At 45.6% G+C, this 20,962-nt stretch overlaps 1 protein-coding gene across 2 annotated transcripts in view; it reads left to right on the plus strand.

Annotated features, from left to right (window-relative positions):
• roraa (RAR-related orphan receptor A, paralog a) overlaps positions 1 to 20,962 on the plus strand; it is a 616,780-nt gene that overhangs the window by 387,326 nt on the left and 208,492 nt on the right. For both annotated transcript variants that reach the window (XM_072282213.1, XM_072282212.1), the window contains exon 2: positions 9,770 to 9,799. In XM_072282213.1, coding sequence (XP_072138314.1) covers positions 9,770 to 9,799 — 30 coding nt within the window. The remainder of the gene's footprint in view (positions 1 to 9,769; positions 9,800 to 20,962) is intronic.

A 20,962-nucleotide genomic window follows, 5' to 3' on the forward strand; every position in this document is an offset into this window, starting at 1 on the left:
AAATAGAGGTCACAGCAAAAGGTCAAGCCCTGGCAGAGAGCAGGAGCACTCCACTCTGAGGATAGAGGGCACCTCTGGACGTTCAGAATAATTTAACAGTCTGAAGTTTATGTTTTCCCCACTCCATCGCCCCACCATAATTCATGGGCCTTTGCTCATGTGTGAAACATGTTCAGCCCTTTGTGCTTCCTCTGCCATCCAATGAGATCAGAGCTGGTCCTTCAACTCAACATCTCTTTATTGCATTAACTCCATATCTCTCAGATCCCTTCATATCTAAAAGGCTATTGATTTCTGTGGTAATTTTCTTCAGGTGAACTGAGCCTCCACAGACCTCTTGTGCAGAGAATTCCAGTGACTCTCTATCCTCATAGTGAATAGATTTCTCCATCTCTGTCCAAAGAGGCCATTCTGTAATTTTGAGAATCCAGAAACACCGGGCAATGGAAACATCAGCTATACCTCTGTCAGAGCTGGGGAGCAGCCAATACCCGCCAAAAGAACATCTGCAGGCATTCTGACCTCTGCAAGGGACTGGCAGCTATTGGTAGACCTTGAACGGCAGCTGAACTTCCCCAACCGTATCACAGCCACCACCCTGCGACCAGACATTGTCCTAGTGTCTGAGTCAACTAAGCAAGTGGTACTGCTGGAGCTGACAGTTCTATGGGAAGATCGCTTGGAAGAGGCCTTTGAAAGGAAGCTCTCCAAGTATGCAGGACTGGTCAGCAACTGTCAGCAGGCTGGATGGAGAGTGAGGTGTCTCCCAGTGGAGGTTGGTTGTAGGGGATTTGCAGCCCGTTCCTTACCCAGAGCCTTCAGCAATTTGGGCATCGAGGGAGAGAGGAAGAGGAGAGCCATCCGCAGTACCACCGATGCAGCAGAGAGGGCCTCAAGATGGCTGTGGCTCAAAAGAGGGGAGCCATGGAGTCAGAAGTAGCTAGCCATCTGGACACAAGCTGGGGTCTGATCAGCCCCGGCTGGGTCAACTGGAGGAGGTTGTATGTTGTTGAAAGACCCAAAACACCCCATGATTCCAGGAACATCACTGAAGATGTGTCCAGAGGCATCAGTAGATTATGTACGCAGCTCATCTTCTCCCATCCCAGTTGCCGCATCTAAGTAGAATATATTCAAAACGCAAATTAAATATATTATCAAAGTACATATATTTCACCATATTCAAACCTGAGATTCATTTTCCAGTGGGCATACTCAATAAATCTATAGAATAATAGCCACAACAGAATCAATGAAAGATCACCCAACTTGGGCGCTCAACCAGCATGCAAAAGACAACAAACTGTACAAGTACAAGAAGAAAGAAATAATAATCAATATATAAACAATAAATGCTGAAAACATAAGATGAAGAGACCTTTATTGGTTGTGGCAACTTTTCAATGATGGGACAAGCAAAGTTGAGTGAACTTTTCCCCTTTGGTTCAAGAGCCTGGTGGCTGAGGCATAGTAACTGTTCCTGAACCTGGTAGTGTGAGTCTTGGGGTTCCTGTACCTGCTTCCTGATGACAGTAGCGAGGAGAGAGTTGCCCTGGGTGTTAAAAATCACTGAAGATGGATGCCGCTGTCCTGCAACAATGCTTCAGTTACAGTGCCTTTAAAAAGTATTCATTCCTCCCCCCCACTCCCGCCTCGCTTAGAAGTTTTCATGTTTTGTTTTACAACATTGAATCACAGTGAATTTAATCTGGCTTTTTTTTGACACTGATCAGCAGAAAAAGACTCTTTCATGTCAAAGTGAAACCACATCTCTACAAAGTGATCCAAATTATTTACAAATATAAAACACAAAGTAATTGATTGCATAAGTATTCACCCCCTTCAAGTCAGTATTTAGTAGATGCACCTTTGCAGCCTTGAGTCTATGTGGATAGGTCTCTATCAGCTTTGCATATCTTGGCACTGCAATTTTCTCCCATTCTTCATTACGAAACTGCTCAAGCTCTGTCAGATTGCATGAGGATTATGAGTGAACAGCCCTTTTCAAGTCCAGCCACAAATTATCAATTTGTTTGAGGTCTGGACTCTGACTTGGCCACTCCAGGACGTTAGCTTTGTTGTTTTTAAGCCATTCCTGTGTAGCTTTGGCTTTATGTTTTTATATCCATCTCCTGACTTGTGCTTTTCAATAACCTTTTTGTGGAGTTGCTTGGAGTGTTCTATTGTCTTCATGGCCTAGTTTTTGCCAGGATACTGACTCACCAGCAGTTGGACCTTCCAGATACAGGTGTATTTTTACTACAATCAATTGAAACACCTTGACTGCACATGGTGACCTTCATTTAACTAACTATGTGACTTCCAAAACCAATTGGCTACACCAGTGATGATTTGGTGTGCCATATTAAAGGGAGTGAATACTTAGGCAATCAATTACTTTATGTTTTATATTTGTAATTAATTTGGATCACTTTGTAGAGATCTGTTTTCACTTTGACATGAAAGAGTCTTTTCCTGTTGATCAGTAATCAAAAAAAAAACAAATTAAATCATGTGATTCAATGTTATAAAACAATAAAATGTGAAAACTTCCTGGGGGGGGGGAATGAATACTTTTTATAGACACTGTAGATGTGCTCAGTGGTGGCGAGGGCTTTACCCATGGTGGACTGGGCTGTATCCACTGCTTTCTGTAACATCTTCCGTTCAAGGGCATTAATGTTCCCATGCAGGCCATGATGCAACAAGTCAATATACTCTTCACTACACATCTTCAGAAGTTTGCCAAATCTCTGCAATCTCCTACGGAAGTAGAGGTGCTGCTGTGCTTTCTTCATAATTGCCCTTACATGCTGGGCCCAGGTCAAGTCCTCCAGAATAATAACACCTTGGAATTTAAAGTTGCTGACCCTCTCCATCTCTGATCCTCCGATGAGTACTGGCTCATGGACCTCTGGTTTCCTTCTGAAGTCGATAATCAGCTCCTTGGTCTTGCTGACATTGAGTGAGAGGTTGCTGTCGTGGCACGACTCAGCCAGATTTTCAATCTCCCTCTGATATGCTGATTCGTCGCTACTTTTGACTCAGTTTACGGCAGTGATGTCATCAGCAAACTTGAATATGGCATTGGAGCTGTGCTTAGCCACACAGCCATAGTCGCAAAGCGAGGAGAGCCGGGGACTAAGCACACAGCCCTGTGGTGCACCTGTGCTGTTGGAGATTGTGGAGGTGATGTTGTTGCCAATCTAAACTGACTGGAATCTGCAAGTGAGGAATTTGAGGATCCAATTGCATAAGGAGGTATAGAGGCCCATGTCTTGAAGCTCATTGATTAGTTTTGAAGGTAGGATGGTATTGAATGCCGAGCTGTAGTCTATAAAGTCGTCCTTGTAATACTTTTGTATACATCTTTGCTGTCCAGATGTTCCAGGGCTGAGTAAAGAGCCAAGGAGATGGCATCTGCTGTAGATCTATTGTTCCGGTAGACAGATTGCAGCAGATTCAATTCATTTCTCAGGCACGAGCTGATATGTTTCATCACAACCTCTCAAAGCACTTCATCACTGTGGATGTAAGTGCTACTGGACGATAGTCATTGAGACAGGTTGCCATGCTGTTCCAGGGCACCGGTATAATTGAAGCCTGCTTAAAGCAGGAGGGTACCACACACTGCCAAAGTGAGTGGTTAAAGATCTCAGTAAACACACCAGCCAGTTGATCAGCATAGGTCTTTAGTACGGGAACGAAGGGGTTAACATATGAGGAGCATTTGGCAGTTTTGGGCCTGTATTCACTGGCATTTAGAAGAATGCAGGGGGATCTCATTGAAACCTACCAAATGTTGAAAGGACTAGATAGGGTGGATGTGGAGAGGATGTTTCCTATGATGGGGGTATACAGAACTAGAGGGCATAAACTCAAAATTGGGGGCCGACCTTTTAGAACAGAGGTAACGTGAATTTTTTTTAGCCAGAGAGTAGTGAGTCTGTGGAATGCTCTGCCACAGACTGCAGTGGAGGCCAAGTCTGTGGGTATGTTTAAAGCAGAAGCTGATAGATTCTTGATTAGTCAGGGCATCAAGGGATATGGTGAAAGGGCAGGTGTATAGGGTTGAATGGGATCTGGGATTAGCCACGATGGAATGCTGGACTGGACTCGAAGGGCCGAATAGCCCAATTCTGCTCCTATGTCTTGTGGTCTTGTGGTCTTAGTACTTGGCCAGGTACCCTGTCTGGGCCGAATGCTTTTCGCGGTTTCACCCTCGTAAAGGCTGCTCACACATCGACCTCAGAGACTGAGATCATCGGATCATTGGGGAATGTGGGAGTTTGTGATGGCTCCTCCATGTTTTGATTGTCAAACAAGCATATAAGACGTTGAGTTCATCTGGACACAAAGCTCTGCTGTTGCCTATGTCACTTGATTTAACTTTATAAGAGGTGACAGTATTCAAGCCCTGTCACAACCGTCAAGCATCCTTCATTAATTCAAGTTTATTCTGGAATTACCACTTTGCCCCTGAGATGGCTTTCCAGAAATTGTATCTGGACCTTTTGTATTTCTTTTTGTCACCAGACAATGCCTCTGATCTGGCCTTAGCAGACTGCGTATCTCATGGCTCATCCAGAGTTTCTGGTCGGAGAAGACTCTGAATGATTTTGTGAGGATGCACTCGCCTACAGCGGTTTTCATAAAGTCTGTTACAACCATGGTGTGAGTCCTTGAACTCAGCCCAGTCCACTGACTCGAAGCAATCCCATAGTCACTCCTTTGCCTCCAGCAATCTCTTTGTTATCCTAATCTCTGGAGTTTTGCCCTTGACCCTCTGCCTGTATTCAGGTAGCAGAAGGATCCAATTGATCCAAGTGATCCAATTTACCGGAATGCGGTCTGGGGACGGAACGCTAGACATTCCTTATTTTAGCATAACAGTGCTCTAGTGTGTTGGGACCTCTGGTCCTACAGGTTATATGCTGATGGCAATTGGGTAATTGGTAATTGGGCAGGGTTTTCTTCAAACACACCTGGATGAAGTCTTCGATTATGACTATGCCTCTGTCTCTGTCGTGCCTGTACTACAAATGTGATTGGTTGTTCTCAGCAACATCCGCCCTCGAATACTAGCCATTTCAATCCCGGGGAAAAGATAGCAGCTGTCTATATCTCCCATAATTTTATAAATTTCTATGAGGTCTCCCCTCAGCTTCCACTGCACCAGAGAAAACAACGTTTCTAACCAGAACAATATGCTGGTTAACCTGGCAGGCCAGGCAGCATCTATAGGAAGATGCTGACGAAGGGTCTCGGCCTGAAACGTCGACTATATCTCTCCCTAGAGATGCTACCTGGCCTGCTGTGTTCACCAGTAATTTTTGTGTACGTTGTTTGAAATTCCAGCATCTGCAGATTTCCTTGTGTCCCGGTTAACCTCACTGACACCCTTTCCAGATTCACAATACCCTTCCTATAATGCATTGACAGGATCTGAATGCTGCAGGGGCAACCTAACCAGAACTTTATAATCCCAGAGTATTTTAGACACTTAATCTATTCACATATGCCCAGTAATTTGTTTCTGATTTTGTGTTTGCCATTAATCTACACCAAGGGATAATTTACAGTGCCAATTAACCCAGCTGTTTGCCTTTGGGATCTGAGGGAGACTGGGGCACTAAACAGAGCAGGGTGACAGAACTGGCAAGGTCCCTCTGCTGGAGGTTTCTGGAAAAGCAGATCTCAAGGTCAGGATCAAAACTGGGTCTGTAGCAGGCTCTGAAGTGGAACTGACTGCTTTTCATCATGCTGCCCTCTCCCCCGTGAGCTCTGTGCCGGGCCCTGCTCTCTCCACGTAGGTCTGAGTTCACTGTCATGTCTTTGATTGCGCTGTGACTCAGGAAGGTAACCCTGTGGTGTGACCTTCCATCTGGTCTTTCTCTCTCCTCACCAGAATGACACGTTGTTCTGTGAGATTCCATTCCATGAGCTGGGCATTTCTTCTTCTGCCATTCCTGGAACATGTCACAACACTGTTGCTGAGCCTCGGCACAAATCGATCTGTTGTCGGCTGTCCAACTCTTTAACACTGGCTTTCCACGGCTTTGTTTAAAAATTGATCAGAGACATAAATAGGGTAGATAGCCACAGTACACTAAATAGCCAGTGTAGGAGTGTCTAAAAGTAGACTTCATAGCCTGAAGGTGAGAAGCAAAGATTTAAAGTGGACCTGAGGCCAAGTTTCCCACACAGAGGGTGGTTGGTATAGGGAACAAGGTGTCATATGAAGTGTGGAGGTGGGTACTATGATGACATCTAAAGGATACTTGGGCAGGTACAAGGATAGGAAAGCTTCACAGAGATAATGGGCTAAGTACAAGCAAGTGGGATTGGTGTAGAGAGGCATCTTAGCCAGCATGGATGAGATGGGCTGAAGGGCCTGTTTCTATGCTGTATGACTGTATGAACCTATAAATCTAACAGCCTCCTGAACCTACTTTTCAGGCTAACTCTCCCCTGCCTCGATAAATCACCCCGCAGCTGAACACTGACTAAACATTTACCGTAAGTCTCCTTGATGCCCATTGTCTCATCTTTCAGTGCCTGTTTGCCATCTTTATCGACACTCACTTTACACACTCACTTATTTCAGATGTGGTTTGCTTTTTTTCACTGAAAAGCTCATTCTGTTATAAGCTTTAACAAAAAGAAGCACCTGGTGTTCACCACGAGACAATATTTAAGTACTTCCTTCCTGAAATTGACACAAACCACCACACATATTGGAGGCACCCAGCAACACCTCCTTCCTCGCCATGCAGAAAACCTCCCTGACCAATATCCTGACATTCACAGTATGTTCGAAATGCATTTTGTGTGTCCCACAACTTGTTTACTTCAGTGAGCAGCACCCACCGCGCCCAAACACAGGACTGAGGTCTATCTGATGACAGGCACTGACAGTAACTATCATCTGTTCAGGTAACTGATAACAAATGAAATGCTCACAGACAAGCAAGTGGATTATTTACCATTGATTAAAGCTGCAAAATGCACTAGGGCTGAGTTTTTACTCAGTTGTCCCAAATTTACTAAACCGGAAACAAAAACAGAGGAGATGGAAGACCTCAGCCAGTCAAGTGGGATCAGTGGAGACAGAAATTAGTCGACATTTCAGATCAGGGACCCTTCCTCCGAAGTGGAGGAAGAGTTTTCAAAACAAGAGCTTGGGTGAGGAGTGGGGTGTAAGATAAAGGTCCCTAAGAGATAGGTGGCAGATCAGATGATAATGAGCGATACTGACAGCAAGGTTTTTTAAAGAAATAGTGTGAGATAAGGACTTCATAAGAAATGACAAGAGAACAGTTTACCTGAAGTTGGAAAATTCAGTGTTCATTGCAGAAGGTTGCCAAGTGCCCATTTGAAGATTAGGGTGTTGTTCCTCCTGTTTACATTGGCTCACTATTGGCAGTGAGAAGTGGGGGAGGGGCACAGATGGTCACATGCTGAATCTTACTATAGCATCATTCGCAATGTTCACATCCTGATCAAGCTACTCTGTCTGCAATCACTCACACTGACTTCCCCTCCCTGAAATGTGACCCAGCCTCACATTCCTGTCAACCAGGATTAATTGGATTTGTAAGAGGAGCTTTCTTATTCCCTGGGGTTCAGCAATAATCACATTTATAGAATGCCTTTAACACTGTAAACCATCCCAAGGTGATGGAGCAGGGAATTGGACTGCCCAGGACAAGTGTTGGTGTTGTCCTTGACCATTCAGCCTCACTGTTCCATGCTGTCATTTAAAGAGATTTACTTTCCACATGTACATCGGAACATGCAGTGAAATGCATCACTTGCGTCAAATCAAATCAACGAGGCATGCGCTGGGGGCAGCTTGCACACCGTGATTCCAGCATCAGCATATCAGGCCCACCCAAGCCTCCTCCCGACTGTCCCTGATAAAACTTTCAGCAAGTCCCTTCTTAAATAGAATATAGGACACAGAAGGGTATACCGCAGGAACAGAAACTTGAGACGCTGGAAATCCGAGCAATACACACAAAATGCTGGAGGAACTCAGCAGGCCAGGCAGCATCTATGGAAGTAAACAAACAGTCAAATTTTGACCTGAGACCCTTCTTCAGGACTGGAAAAGGGGGAGAATAAAAAGGTGGGGGGGGAGTGGAAGGAGGATAGCTAGAAGCTGATAGGTGAAGCCAGGTGGATGGGAAACCATAAGAACAAGCCCTTCAGCCCACCATATCTGTGGTGATGCGCTTACCCTGCCTTTCCTTAAATATTTCCATGAAAGAAGGGTCTCAGCCAGAAGCATTTATTCATTTCCACCGATGCTGCCTGACCTGCTGAGTTCTTCCATAAAAACGTTGTGTGCTTCTCTGGATCTCCAGCCTCTGCAGAACCTCTTGTGTTAACGTTTCCATGTACCCATCTCCGTGGCCCCAGGTGATGTCCAGGTGTTCACCGCTCTGTGAGTCTAGCCTGATTAAACAAACACAATGACCGGCCATATAAAGGATCAAAATTGTAATCTGAAGGAAACGTTTGAAGGAGTAACTGGAAAGCTGAGGAGGCGATGGAGTAAGGGAGATGTTTCAGAAGGGAATCCTTAGCTTGGTCCTGGCAGTCAGGAGTGTCGAACTCATGGGGTGGTGCAGGGAAAGGACAGAAGATGAAATCAAGCAGTGGAGGGGCGCCAGAGGTATGGCAATAAAAGAGTGCGTCTGTCCCTTCAGAGGATCTGTGCCAAGGTGAAGGTCAGGGGGTGTGAGATCTCAAGGAAGGGTTCCAGCGATGAGTCTACAGGTGCGGGTTGGTTCTTTATAGGGACAAGTGTACAGATAAATGCTGGAGCCTACCCTGCTTACTACTGTGGGGAAGAAAGTGGAGTTAGTGACGTGCCAAAGATCAACACATCTGGAAGAGTCCTAAAGCCAGGAAGCTGAGAGTGCTCATGACCCCTGCCCTTCCCTGGCCAAAGCAATTCAGGCACAGCGAGGAGGTAGGAGTCAGAGGTTTGAGTGACAATAAAGCATGCAAACTGAGTATTGGTCTTCGCAGAGATCCTCAAGGGTAAGGCAAGTAAAACCTGCTTCTTCTGTGGGTGACTAAGAACTATTTTTCCTACCAGTGCAGATAAATCATATTTGTTGCTCTGCTGTTGATGCGATTGATGGGATTCTGAGTTGGGGAGAAGCAATTAAGGAAACAAAGGTCCCTCTGAAAATTCAGGGGTCAAGTGTCTCAATACCTGCAAAGTGACCGGCATTGCGTGCAGACACTGTGGTTCAGGTCGGGCCTTTCTTCATCTGCACAGCCTAAAGTCCTTTTTATGCAAAATGAATTTTAAGACCGTAGATTTGTATTCATCTTTCACAGACTCGGGATGGCTGGAGGTACTTTGCAAACTGAAGAGCTGCAGGGGCTCTGAGGTGAGAGACACAACAACCCTTTGGCACATTGTCAACTCCCAGTGGTTTTGTACAGTATCTACTGAAGGTTAGGTATTAGCTTGGACACTGGAGAGTGCCCTACTTCATTTCAAAATAATGCCCAAGGAAGCCAAAACGGTCAAATTTAGATGTTTCAAAAATAGCTGTTCTAGTGCTGTAGCACATTCTGCATGCACTGGAGAGCCGCAACCTCTGCCTGCACTGTCGTGCAGTGAAGCTTTGCATGCACTGCAGTTCAGAGGTTCTCTGGATGCACTGGAGAGCAGACTGCCCAGCTAGGAATAGTCACCATACAGATGTTAGCCACGTATTGATTTGCCACTTTCTTCCTTTTTCAGGCATTTCCATCACGAAGAAGACACACACATGTAAGTAAGAGTTAATATTTTCATTGTGTTTGGTTCCCAGCTTCTACCCGCACCGCTGATGTAGTGGAGGGTGGGGGATGGACGTTTGTGTTTGCTGGGTGAGCCAGGAGGGGGCCAGGAGTCCAACTCAGACTAGTGACAGCACACCACGGGTGAAGCAGTAATGTGCATTCTCAGCCCGTTGGCCACAGGTATGGGTATTATTGATGTTAGAAGGTTGTTCATTTATCAAAGGTTGGTACCGCCAGATGCTAACTGGGAATCCCGACATGATCGATTATATACCCATGGTGCTGTTGGCTGTGTGAGCTCAATAAGATTGCATTTTGTTTGATGGAATGGTGGAGCAGACTCGATGAGCTAAACGGCTTAATTCTGCTCCTCTGCCTTATGGTCTCATTTTAACATGAACACGTGAAAGTGAAATTTGATGTGTTCATTGGTAAAAGGATAAAGGAGCAATGTACAATATTCATATGTGCTTAAATATTGAGACTGCTTTAGCTCCTGGGTGGCTGAATGGTGGCAGATGTGCGCTGTGTAGGCAGATAGCGAAGGAGTATATTTCGTTGTATCGTATGTAAGGTGCTGCCTAATACATTCAATGCGATGGCTAACACCACATCACAGTGTGATATGTGATTGACAATAAGCCATCATCAACACTAAGTACTCCATCTATTCAGATGGTTCTATAATTTTGTTCTACAATTTCTGGCAACGATTTGGCAAAAATGCTGCAGAATGTAGTTGCTGAGCATGAGGAAGATTACATTTCTGAACAGGTGAGGGGTTTCTGACTGGAGCCTTGCACTAAATTCCCAGCACTCTCAGTGTGATAGGCTGCTACGGGGCGGGTTTGACGCTCTGTGGAGAACTGGAGATTCAAGGTGTTAAAAATGGACTTCTTCTCATGGCTTCTCTCATGGACCTCACCCCCTGGCACAGTTCCCCAGCCACTCCAGATACTGGTAGGAGTGCACATGACAGCCCATTTGGGCACCCTGACAGGGAGTCCTGCCTTCCCCATGAAGGTGTAGGCTGAGCTATGGGGATTTGTGGAGGGAGGGTGATTGGGCTATTGCAGTGATCAGTTCACCTTGGGGTGGGTAATTATGACACTGAAAGCCTCCAGTTTACTGTGGAACTCAGATGAGCCTTCCATCTGAACCTTACTCACAAGAAGATAATGAAAAAATATATAAACCTTCCTTTTGCTGAGCCTGGCTGTTATTTACCTCAGGGAAAACTCCACGGGAATACTTGAGGGAGGGCTTAGGGTGTCACTGGGGCATACAAGCCCACGCTGCTTTGGACAGCTTCTTTGGTCACCTACGCAGTATAGAACATTCAAATTACATCCATGGTGCTTTCAGCGGGGTCCAGTAATTGGACAATTGTAACTTGTCTGCTCCTGCTTTCTGCTAGCACAGGTTTCATTTGAAGAGTTATCAAACGGGCCAATGGAATAGAAGGCAGTAGTCAAAAGTAAGCCTGCAAATCCAAGCAGGAGTCATTAGCACTGCATCACTACTGAATTTTGTCTACAAGATGAACGATCAGCGTAAGAGAGAGAATGGAGTCTAGCTGTGCTCAAACCTGCTTGAAATGTTGCAGGAGAACTTAGTTGTTACACTTGTTCAAAGGGAACAACTGATTTTCAACTTTACCTGCTTTATGTCTCTTGAAGTCACACACACAAACACACACACACACACACACACACAAAATTAAAACAGAGTAACTTAGTGACCCTGGATGTATCTGTAGAGGGAAATGGTCATTGTTTTGGGTTGAGATCCTTCATCTGGACTAGGATAAGGGGGAGATAGCCATTACAAAGAGGTGAGGGGAATGGGTGGAGCATGAGCTGTCTGGTGATAGGAGAATCCAGCATGAGGGAGGAAGAGAGTTGGAATGACGATGAAGGCTGGGAGGTGATAGGTGGAATTGACAAGGGCTGAAGGCAATGGTAACTGCTAGGAGAGGAAGCTGGAGCAAGAAAGGAGATGGGGAAGGCAGATGGGAACAGTGGGGGAGAGGGACTGGTAGGAAGAGAGTGTGGGTGATGGGCAGAAGGAAAAACTGGGTAATGGGGCTAGAATGAGTGTAGGAGGAACTGGGTAGATCAGGAGGACAAAGGAAAGGGATACAGGGGGAGCAGGTTACCAGATGTTGGAGAATTCACTGTTTATTCCCCTCCATAGATGATGCCTGAGTTGCTGAGGAATTCACTGTTCGTGCCATCAGATTGCCGATTCCAGTGGTCCCTTGTGTCTCCAGGTTCAGGTCATAGGTGGGTAGTTGAAGACACAGAGGGAATGGGTTGCCAACTTACTGCATGATGGGGCTGTGCTGCCTGTGATTATCCCTGCGCACCCTCAGATGGTTTACAGAGTACATACATGGCGCATAATGGTCAGATCCTGAGCCACACACAAAACGTGCTGGAGGAACTCAGCAAGTCGGGCAGCATCTATGGAAGGGGATGAACTGAGGACTTTTTGGACCGAGACCCTCCATCAGGACAGATCCTCCTATACCGTCATTCAGTTAGGTTTTGCATATGTAGGAGCTGGTGCTCTTGAGCTGTTGCTGGAGTTGTTCAACAGACCTATTCAAAGCTCCGTGAGCTATTGAGGCCGTTAATCTGACGACCATGTTTGTTGAGCCATGGTGCCTTCAGAAGAAGAGTGTATAGCACACAGCACACCTGGGACAGTGCAGAGCCTTGAGGTGGATTGTCCAAAGGCCACCATGGCAACACCAGCTGCCTGTAACACTGAAATCGACAAACGGGTTGCAGTGTGTCACCACTGATTATCATTCCATTACACTGGTAATCAACAACATTTTCAGGAAATTGATATCAAACTTGCAAAATCTGACCAACATCAGGTTGTAACTGGAGCTTGTACTTTATTGATTGATTGATTGATTGAGATACAGTGCGGAGCAGGCCAACATAGAGCCACACCACCCAGCAATCCCCCAACTTATTCCTAGTCTAATCATGGGACAATTTACAATGACCATTTAACCTACTGGCCAGTTCATCTTTGGACTGTGGAAGAAGACCGAATCCAGAGGAAACCCACACGGTCATGGGGAGAATGTGCAAACTCTCCAATCCGGAGGAAACCCACACGGTCACGGGGAGAGCGTGCAAACTCTCCAATCCGGAGGAAACCCACACGGTCATGGGGAGAACGTGCAAACTCTCCAATCCGGAGGAAACCCACACGGTCACAGGGAGAGCGTGCAAAGTCCTTACTGGCAGCAGCCGGAATTGAACCCGTACTGGAAAGCATAGTGCTAACCACTACACCACCTTGCCACCCAATGCTGAATTAGTGTCCAAGTCCTGGTGTTGACATGCACTAGTTGTAGAGATTCTGATTTAAAGTGCCCTTCCCTGAAATCTTGCCTTTAAATCCTCTGCAGATGGGAACAGACCCGCTCGACTTACCCCGTCTGACCCCATGAGGATCTTGTGCTCTTCTCTCAGGCCTCTTCTCCATCTCCTCTACTTCAAGGAGAGCAACCTTAACTCCAGCAGCCCAACACTGGAGCTGAAATCCCTCATCCACGGGACTGTCCCAGTAAATACCATCCACACCAAAGTGTTGTGACCAGAATTATATGCAAATCAGCCAGAGTTCTGCACGAGTTGAACACACTTTTTCTACCTTTATATCTCAGCCTCTAGTTACAAGACCTGGATCCCATCAGCGTTGCCCCATCTCCACTCTCCACTCTCTCAACAGGTCCTGCCATTTTCAAATATTTATAAATCAAATATCCACGCTGAGTTGCTGCATTCACCTCTCAGTGTTTCTCATTGTTTCAACAGAAGTGTTTTCCTTCTCTGCGTGAACTGTCAGAGGCTTCCCCTCCATGAGCTACTCAGGTTTGTGTAGCACTGACACAGAAAACTTTACTGAAGTAAAACATAGGAAACCGTGCCAAAAGCCATGTTGTTTTTTAACAGCTTACACTGAGAGCTGATGCAAGAGATTCAATTCTGCAAAAGCTGATGTTATCTATACATGAGGACACTGCCTTTCCAAGAACCAGGGATGCATTGCTGACCTCACTCCTGATTAATATTTGTTTTTTCTCAGTTTTCACAAGACGAATATCAGCCAGGATAATCAGCTCTGAAGAAGCTTCACTTCTTGATTTATTCACTCAGATGCAGAATGGACCACGGCCTTCTGGCCCAACAAGCCGCACTCCACAGCAACCCTCCTACTTAACACCAGGGTAATCACGGGACCATTTGCAATGACCTATTCACATACTAACCGTTGGCCTGTGGGAGGAAACCAGAGCACCCGGAGGAGACCGACACGGTCACGGAGAGAACATACGAACTCCTTACAGACCGTGCTGGAATCCTCCGGAGCACAGAGCTGGAAGAGCGTTGTGCTAATCGTTAGCACACCATGAAAACGTGAGGTTTCTGTATCCTATATACACTATATCCCTTGAGTATTCATTACAGTCACATCATCATCATCATCATCATCAGGTGCCGTGCCCAGTTTGAGCTTTGACTGCCGTGGCCCACACACTCCTGTTTCCGGTCAAGTGGATCAATTCATTGGTATTCATTTCCAGTTCTCTGGCTGTTGTCTCCATCATCATTTGTCTTTGCCTTCCTCTTGCTTTCTTCCCTTCAATCTTTCCCATAATTATTCTGCATTCTAACCCCTCTTTCCTAATCACATGTCCAATGAAGTTACGTTGCCTTTTCATGATCTCATACATTATTTCTCTTTTTGTGTTTGCTTTGTCACAGTCATAGCAGGATTAAAATGAGTATTTAGGTTCAGTACTTTTAGGATGATTAAGATGGGGAGATGATAAAGACAAAAGATGGGTCTTAGTTAACCAAGGATAGCATTTCAAAGGAATGGTTATGGTTTTACACCCTGATTGGTGGTTTAGAGGTTGCAATTGATAAAATTTCAAGCTCATACTATGAACAAATGGATCACATGAAACCCTTCTGTCCTGTTCACTTTTTCACTTCCTCCCAATAGCTGTGAAATATTGCATATCACACTACCTACACTCCCCATTCCACTAAAACATCACCTAGTTTTCTGACAAAGAAATCTAACTCACACTGGGGGTAAGGATTGCCTAAGCTTCCCTATGAGTTAAGTCACCCAAAAGAGTCCAAATCTCTCTGGCTCCAAATTCCTTTGAGCATCCCAGTAGATCAGACAGCACTTGTTGAGACAAAGTGACAGACATTGTTTTGGGCCGAGACCCTGCATCAGCTTTGAGTGCACAGGAGAACTAGCCTGTACCAAGAGGCAAGACAGAAAGGTTCAAGTCCTCTGTGTAAAAACTTCAATCTGCTGGGGGAGGGGGCAGAGTGACATAGGGATAGAGGAAGGGAGGGGGAGGGAATTACCGGAAGTTGGAGAATTCTGTGTTCATACCAAAGGGCTGGAGACTACCTAGACGGTATATAAGGTGTTACTCCACACCTGTCCCTACACCTCCTCTCTTGCCACCATTCAGGGCCCCAAACAGTCCTTCCAAGTGAGGCAACACTTCACTTGTGAGTCTGTTGGGGTCATCTATTGCATCCGGTGCTCCCGGTGCGGCCTCCTCTACATCAGTGAAACCCGACGCAGATTGGGGGACCGCTTCGTCGAGCACCTCCACTCCGTCCGCCAAAACAGACAGGATCTCCCAGTAGCCACCCACTTCAACTCTGCTTCCCACTCCCATTCAGATATGTCCATATATGGCCTCCTGTACTGCCATGATGAGGCTAAACTCAGGTTTGAGGAATAACACCTCATATACCGTCTAGGTAGTCTCCAGACCCTTGGTATGAACATAAAAATTCTCCAACTTCCGGTAATTCCCTCCCCCTCCCTTCCCCTATCCCTATGTCACTCTGCTCCCTCCCCCAGCTGCCTACCTCCTCCCTCTTAGTTCTGCCTCCTTCTACTACCCATTGTGTTTTCCCCTATTCTTTATTCACCTTTCCTGCCTATCACCTCCCTGCTTCCCCTCCCCCACCCCTTTATCTTTCCCCTTACTGGTTTTTCACGTGGAACCTACCAGCCTTCTCCTTCCCACCCTCCTCCCATCTTCTTTATAGGACCTCTGCCCCTTCCCTCTACAGTCCTGACGAAGGGTTCCGGCCCGAAACGTCGACCGATCTTTTCCACGGATGCTGCCTGACCTGCTGAGTTCCTCCACCGTGTTGTGAATGTTACTTCAATCTGCATCATCAGGATATGACCTATTCTTACATGTCTGGCTCACTTTTATCAGCTGAATGTTTACAAGGTGCTCAGTCTCTCCATCCTTAATTACAGACTTTGATAACCTCCCAACAGCAAACATCAGGCTGACTGGTCTACCTCACTGGTTCATTCCCTCATTTTGCTTCAATGTACAAAATGGAACTTTGCAGACATCCACCACTCTCTGGTGACATCCAATCTAAATCTGGCCTTATTGAATTTAAGATTATCATAGTCACAGTGCCATACAGAAACTGTGATCTCTGAACCTCCCTGACATGATTAATTAACCTGAAGATTAAATACTGCCTGCATTTTGAAATCCTCAGTCAGCTGCCTGCCTTTGCATCTTAAACTGTGCAGTTCCTACTCTTTTGACCTGCCTAAGGTTCTTCAAGTTTGGCTTTCTACGGGCATATTACTACACATTGGTGAGGTCCCATTGTCACCCAGCATGTGAGAACACAACCACGCTATTCCATTTGTGAGTCGGATCATGCAAATGATAGGGTACCTTCTGCTCAGCTGCACTCCAAAGCCACATTCCTTCTAGATCTCCAATAGATATAAATAAAAACAAAAATTATGCAAAGAATTTAAAACAAAAATTAAAATGCAAATGAATAATTAAAAACAGTAAAAATAGTAAATGTAATGAACTTGAAGCTTTACTCGCAGTGTCCTTTGTTCCAAAGGGGTTGTGACCCCATTGGGATGGATGTGTGCTGACTTGGCTTGGTGTGAGACAGGTGTAAGGATGCTCCTTACTGACCCTCAGTGTCAGACCCCTGGTGGAGCAGGAGGTCAGCAGTGCTGACCAAGTACAGCAGAAGTCCAAGTTGGGTTGTCATAAGATATAGGAGCAGCATTAATCCATTTGACTTGTCAAGTCTGCTTTGCCGTTCAGTCATGCCTGATTTTCTTTTTAACCCCATTTTCCCTTCATGCCTCTGTAACCCTTAACTCCCTTATCAAACAAACTTATTAACTTCTGTCTTAAATACACCCAGTGACTTGGCCTCCACAACCCTTTTGTGGCAATGAATTCCACAGATTCATCACTCTCTGGCTGAAGAAATTTCTCCACATCTCAGTTCTAAAGGGGTCCCTTTATTCTGAGAGTGTGTCCTCAGATCTTAGACTCCACTATGAATGAAAACTTCCTCCCTGTCCAGGCCTTTCAGATATCCAGTAGGCATCATCGAGATCCTCCCTCATCCTTCTGAACTCCATCAAGTACATGCTTAGAGACAACAAATGCTCTTCATAAGTTAAGCATGAAGAACAGTAACTTGGTTTGACCCATTATATACATGCTTACATACATGCAATCTCTATACAAACATGGCTGAGACTGGGATCGAACTAAGCATCCGATGTCCCAAAACATAAGATCTATCTGGAGCAGGGTGTGCATTGTCCACAGGCTCACATATTACAGCATCATCAACAATTTTTTTAAATTAATTTTTCAAGATCTGAGCATCTAAAACTTTTACAAGCCTCTATAGATGTGTGGTGGAGAATGTGCTGATTGGGTGGAAGTACCAATGCCCTTGAACGGAAAATCCTACAAAAATAGTGGATTCGGCCCAGTCCGTTTCAGGTGTAGCCCACCCCACCACCGGTCAATCTACACACAACATTGCTGCAGAAAGGCAGCCTCCATCATCAGGGACCTCCAGCACCCAGGCCATGCTCTCTTCTCACTGCTGCCATCAGGAAGAAGGTACAAGAGCCTCGGGACTCACACTACCAGGTTCAGGAATAGTTATTATCTCTCAACCATCATGGTCTTGAACCAAAGGGGATAACTTCACTCACTTACCCCATCATTGACATTTTCCCACAACCTATGGGTTCACTTTCAAGGACTCATCATCTCACGTTCTGAATATTTATAGTTTGTTTATTTATTTATTTTATTATTTCTTTCTTTTTGTATTTGCACAGTTTGTTACCTATTGCACACTAGTTGAATGCCCAAGTTGCTGCGGACTTTTGTTGATTCTATTATGATTATTATTCTATTATAGATTTATTGAGTATGCCCACAAGAAAATGAATCTCAGGGTTGTAAATAGTGACATATTTATTTTAATAATAAATTTACTTTGAACATCTGTTGGCGATGCCAATGTTTATTGCCTATCCTTATTTTGCCCACAAGAAATTGGGTGTGGGGTGGTACAAAGTGAGCCACCTTATTGAACACTACATTTCTTCTGGCAAGAGAGCTCCCAGGATTTAGATTATGAGGACACACAGTCTTCTTTTATTGTCATTTAGTAATGCATGCTTTAAGAAATGATACAATGTTCCTCCAGTATGATTTCACAGAAACACAAGACAGACCAAGACTAAAACTGACAAAAAACACATAATTACAACATATAGTTACAACAGTGCAAAGCAATACTGTAATTTGATAAAGAACAGACCATGGGCATGGTAAAAAAAAGTCTCAAAGTCTCTCGAAAGTCCTATCATCTCGTGCAGACGGTAGAAGGAAGATAAAAAGCTCTCCCTGCCATGAACCACCAGCGCCGCAAACTTGCCGATGCAGCACCCTGGAAGCACCTGATCACAGCCGACTCTTGAGTCCGTCTGAAAACTTCGAGCCTCCGACCAGCCTTCCAACACCGAGCACTGAGCACCATCTCTGCCGAGCACTTCGACCCCGGCCCCGGCAACAGGCAATAGGCAAAGCCGAGGATTTGGGGCCTTCCTCTCCGGAGTCTCTCGATCGCACAGTAGCAGCGGCAGCAAAGCAGGCATTTCAGAAGTTTCTCCAGATGTTCCTCCGTGCTGTTCACGTCTGTCTCCATCAAATCAGGATTGTGCACGGTACCTACTTAATAAATACCGATATCATTTCGGAGCGGCTGTGCGTGCTGCGTCGTGCCGCCATCTTCTCCTCCCCTTACCCAGTGACAGCGAAGTATTTCCAAAGTTGCATGGTGGTGTTCCCATGAGTTTGCTGCCCTCGTCCTTTTTGGTGGTAGAGCTCACAGGCCTGGAACATTTTGTAGGTGGTACACATTTCAGCCATGGTAAGGGAGTGAATGTTTACAGTAGTGAGTGGGTTGCCAACTACATACACTGCCTTGTCACCAATTCTAGAGATAGAGAGCAAACTGTCTGGCCCAAGTGAATGCTGAGACCTCTGTTGGTCAGGGTTGATCATAGATTTTGCATCCCAGTTGTCTACATGATACATAAGCCAGAATGCAAGCCAGGGCAGTATGATATGGAGAGAAAACCTGTTCCCCACGTGGCAGGCTCACCCTGTTCATGCATCGGAGGAATCCAAAGGAATGACAGAGACTGACACAGTTTGCCACCAGCAACATGAAATTTTCAAAGGTTCATTTTCTTTTCAAAGTATGTATGCAGAATACACCTCTGAGATTTGTCTTCTCCAGATAGCCATGAAATGCAGAAAACCATAGAAACGTGCCCACTGATCCCCATAAAATATTGCACAGCTCCTGTCTTCTCTCTAGCAAATGTGATGGCGGTCTGTGCTAAATCTGCAGTTGTCTATTGCCTGGAAAACCTCATCTGATCGTGAGGGTTAAAGCGTTAACCAAGGAAGGATCATTCATCACATTAAACCATTTCCTTCAATTAGCAGCACCCAACTCTTCACAACCACAGGAGAGTGGACCATGACTGTGCATTCAGACAATGAAGGGCCAGGCACACTTGGAGGTGTCAGGGGTATGGATGCCAAGGCAGCATTAGAGAGAGCTGTGGGTCCAATAAGTGGGCACGCCAAGCTGCATTTATAAACACCATCCTTAGATGTTATTTATACAAGAAGGACATGGGGAACTTAGTAACATAGCATCATGATACTAACATTTCCCTAACTATCAGAAAAACAAAAGAACTGGGTGTTGACTGTAGAATAAAGTGTTACAACATCAGAGAAAGTGCCTTACAGATAGACAGTAAGGTGCAAGATCATAACGAGGTAGACTGTGAGGTCAAGGATCCACCTCATCGTACTAGGAAACATTCAATAGTCGGGTAGAAGCTGCCCTTGTGCCTGGCAGTATATGCTTTCAGGCTTTTGTATCTTTTCCATGATGAAGAGGGGAGAGGAGTGAAGGTCCAGGCTGGGTGGGTAGGTCTTTGATTTGCTGTATGCTGACAACAGGAATTCTGCAGATGCTGGAAATTCAAGCAACACCCATCAAAGTTGCTGGTGAACGCAGCAGGCCAGGCAACATCTCTAGAAAGAGGTGCAGTCGACGTTTCAGGCCGAGACCCTTCATCAGGACTAACTGAAGGAAGAGTGTGTAAGAGATTTGAAAGTGGGAGGGGGAGGGGGAGATCCAAAATGATAGGAGAAGACAGGAGGGGGAGGGATGGAGCCAAGAGCTGGACAGGTGATTGGCAAAAGGGATACGAGAGGATCGTGGGACAGGAGGTCCGGGAAGAAAGACAAGGCGGGGGGGGAACCCAAAGGAGTTGGAGGAACAACACCTTATATTCCGTCTGGGTAGCCTGCAACCTGATGGCATGAACATCAACTTCTCTAACTTCCGCTAATGTCCCACCTCCCCCTCGTACCCCATCTGTTACTTATTTTTATACACACATTCTTTCTCTCCCTCTCCTTTTTCTCCCTCTGTCCCTCTGAATATACCCCTTGCCCATCCTCTGGGATCCCCCCCCCCCTTGTCTTTCTTCCCGGACCTCCTGTCCAATGATCCTCTCATATCCCTTTTGCCAATCACCTGTCCAGCTCTTGGCTCCATCCCTCCCCCTCCTGTCTTCTCCTATCATTTTGGATCTCCCCCTCCCCCTCCAACTTTCAAATCTCTTACTCACTCTTCCTTCAGTTAGTCCTGACGAAGGGTCTCCGCCTGAAACA

This window comes from Mobula birostris, chromosome 18, assembly GCF_030028105.1.
Source record: "Mobula birostris isolate sMobBir1 chromosome 18, sMobBir1.hap1, whole genome shotgun sequence".
Classification (NCBI taxonomy): domain Eukaryota; kingdom Metazoa; phylum Chordata; class Chondrichthyes; order Myliobatiformes; family Myliobatidae; genus Mobula; species Mobula birostris.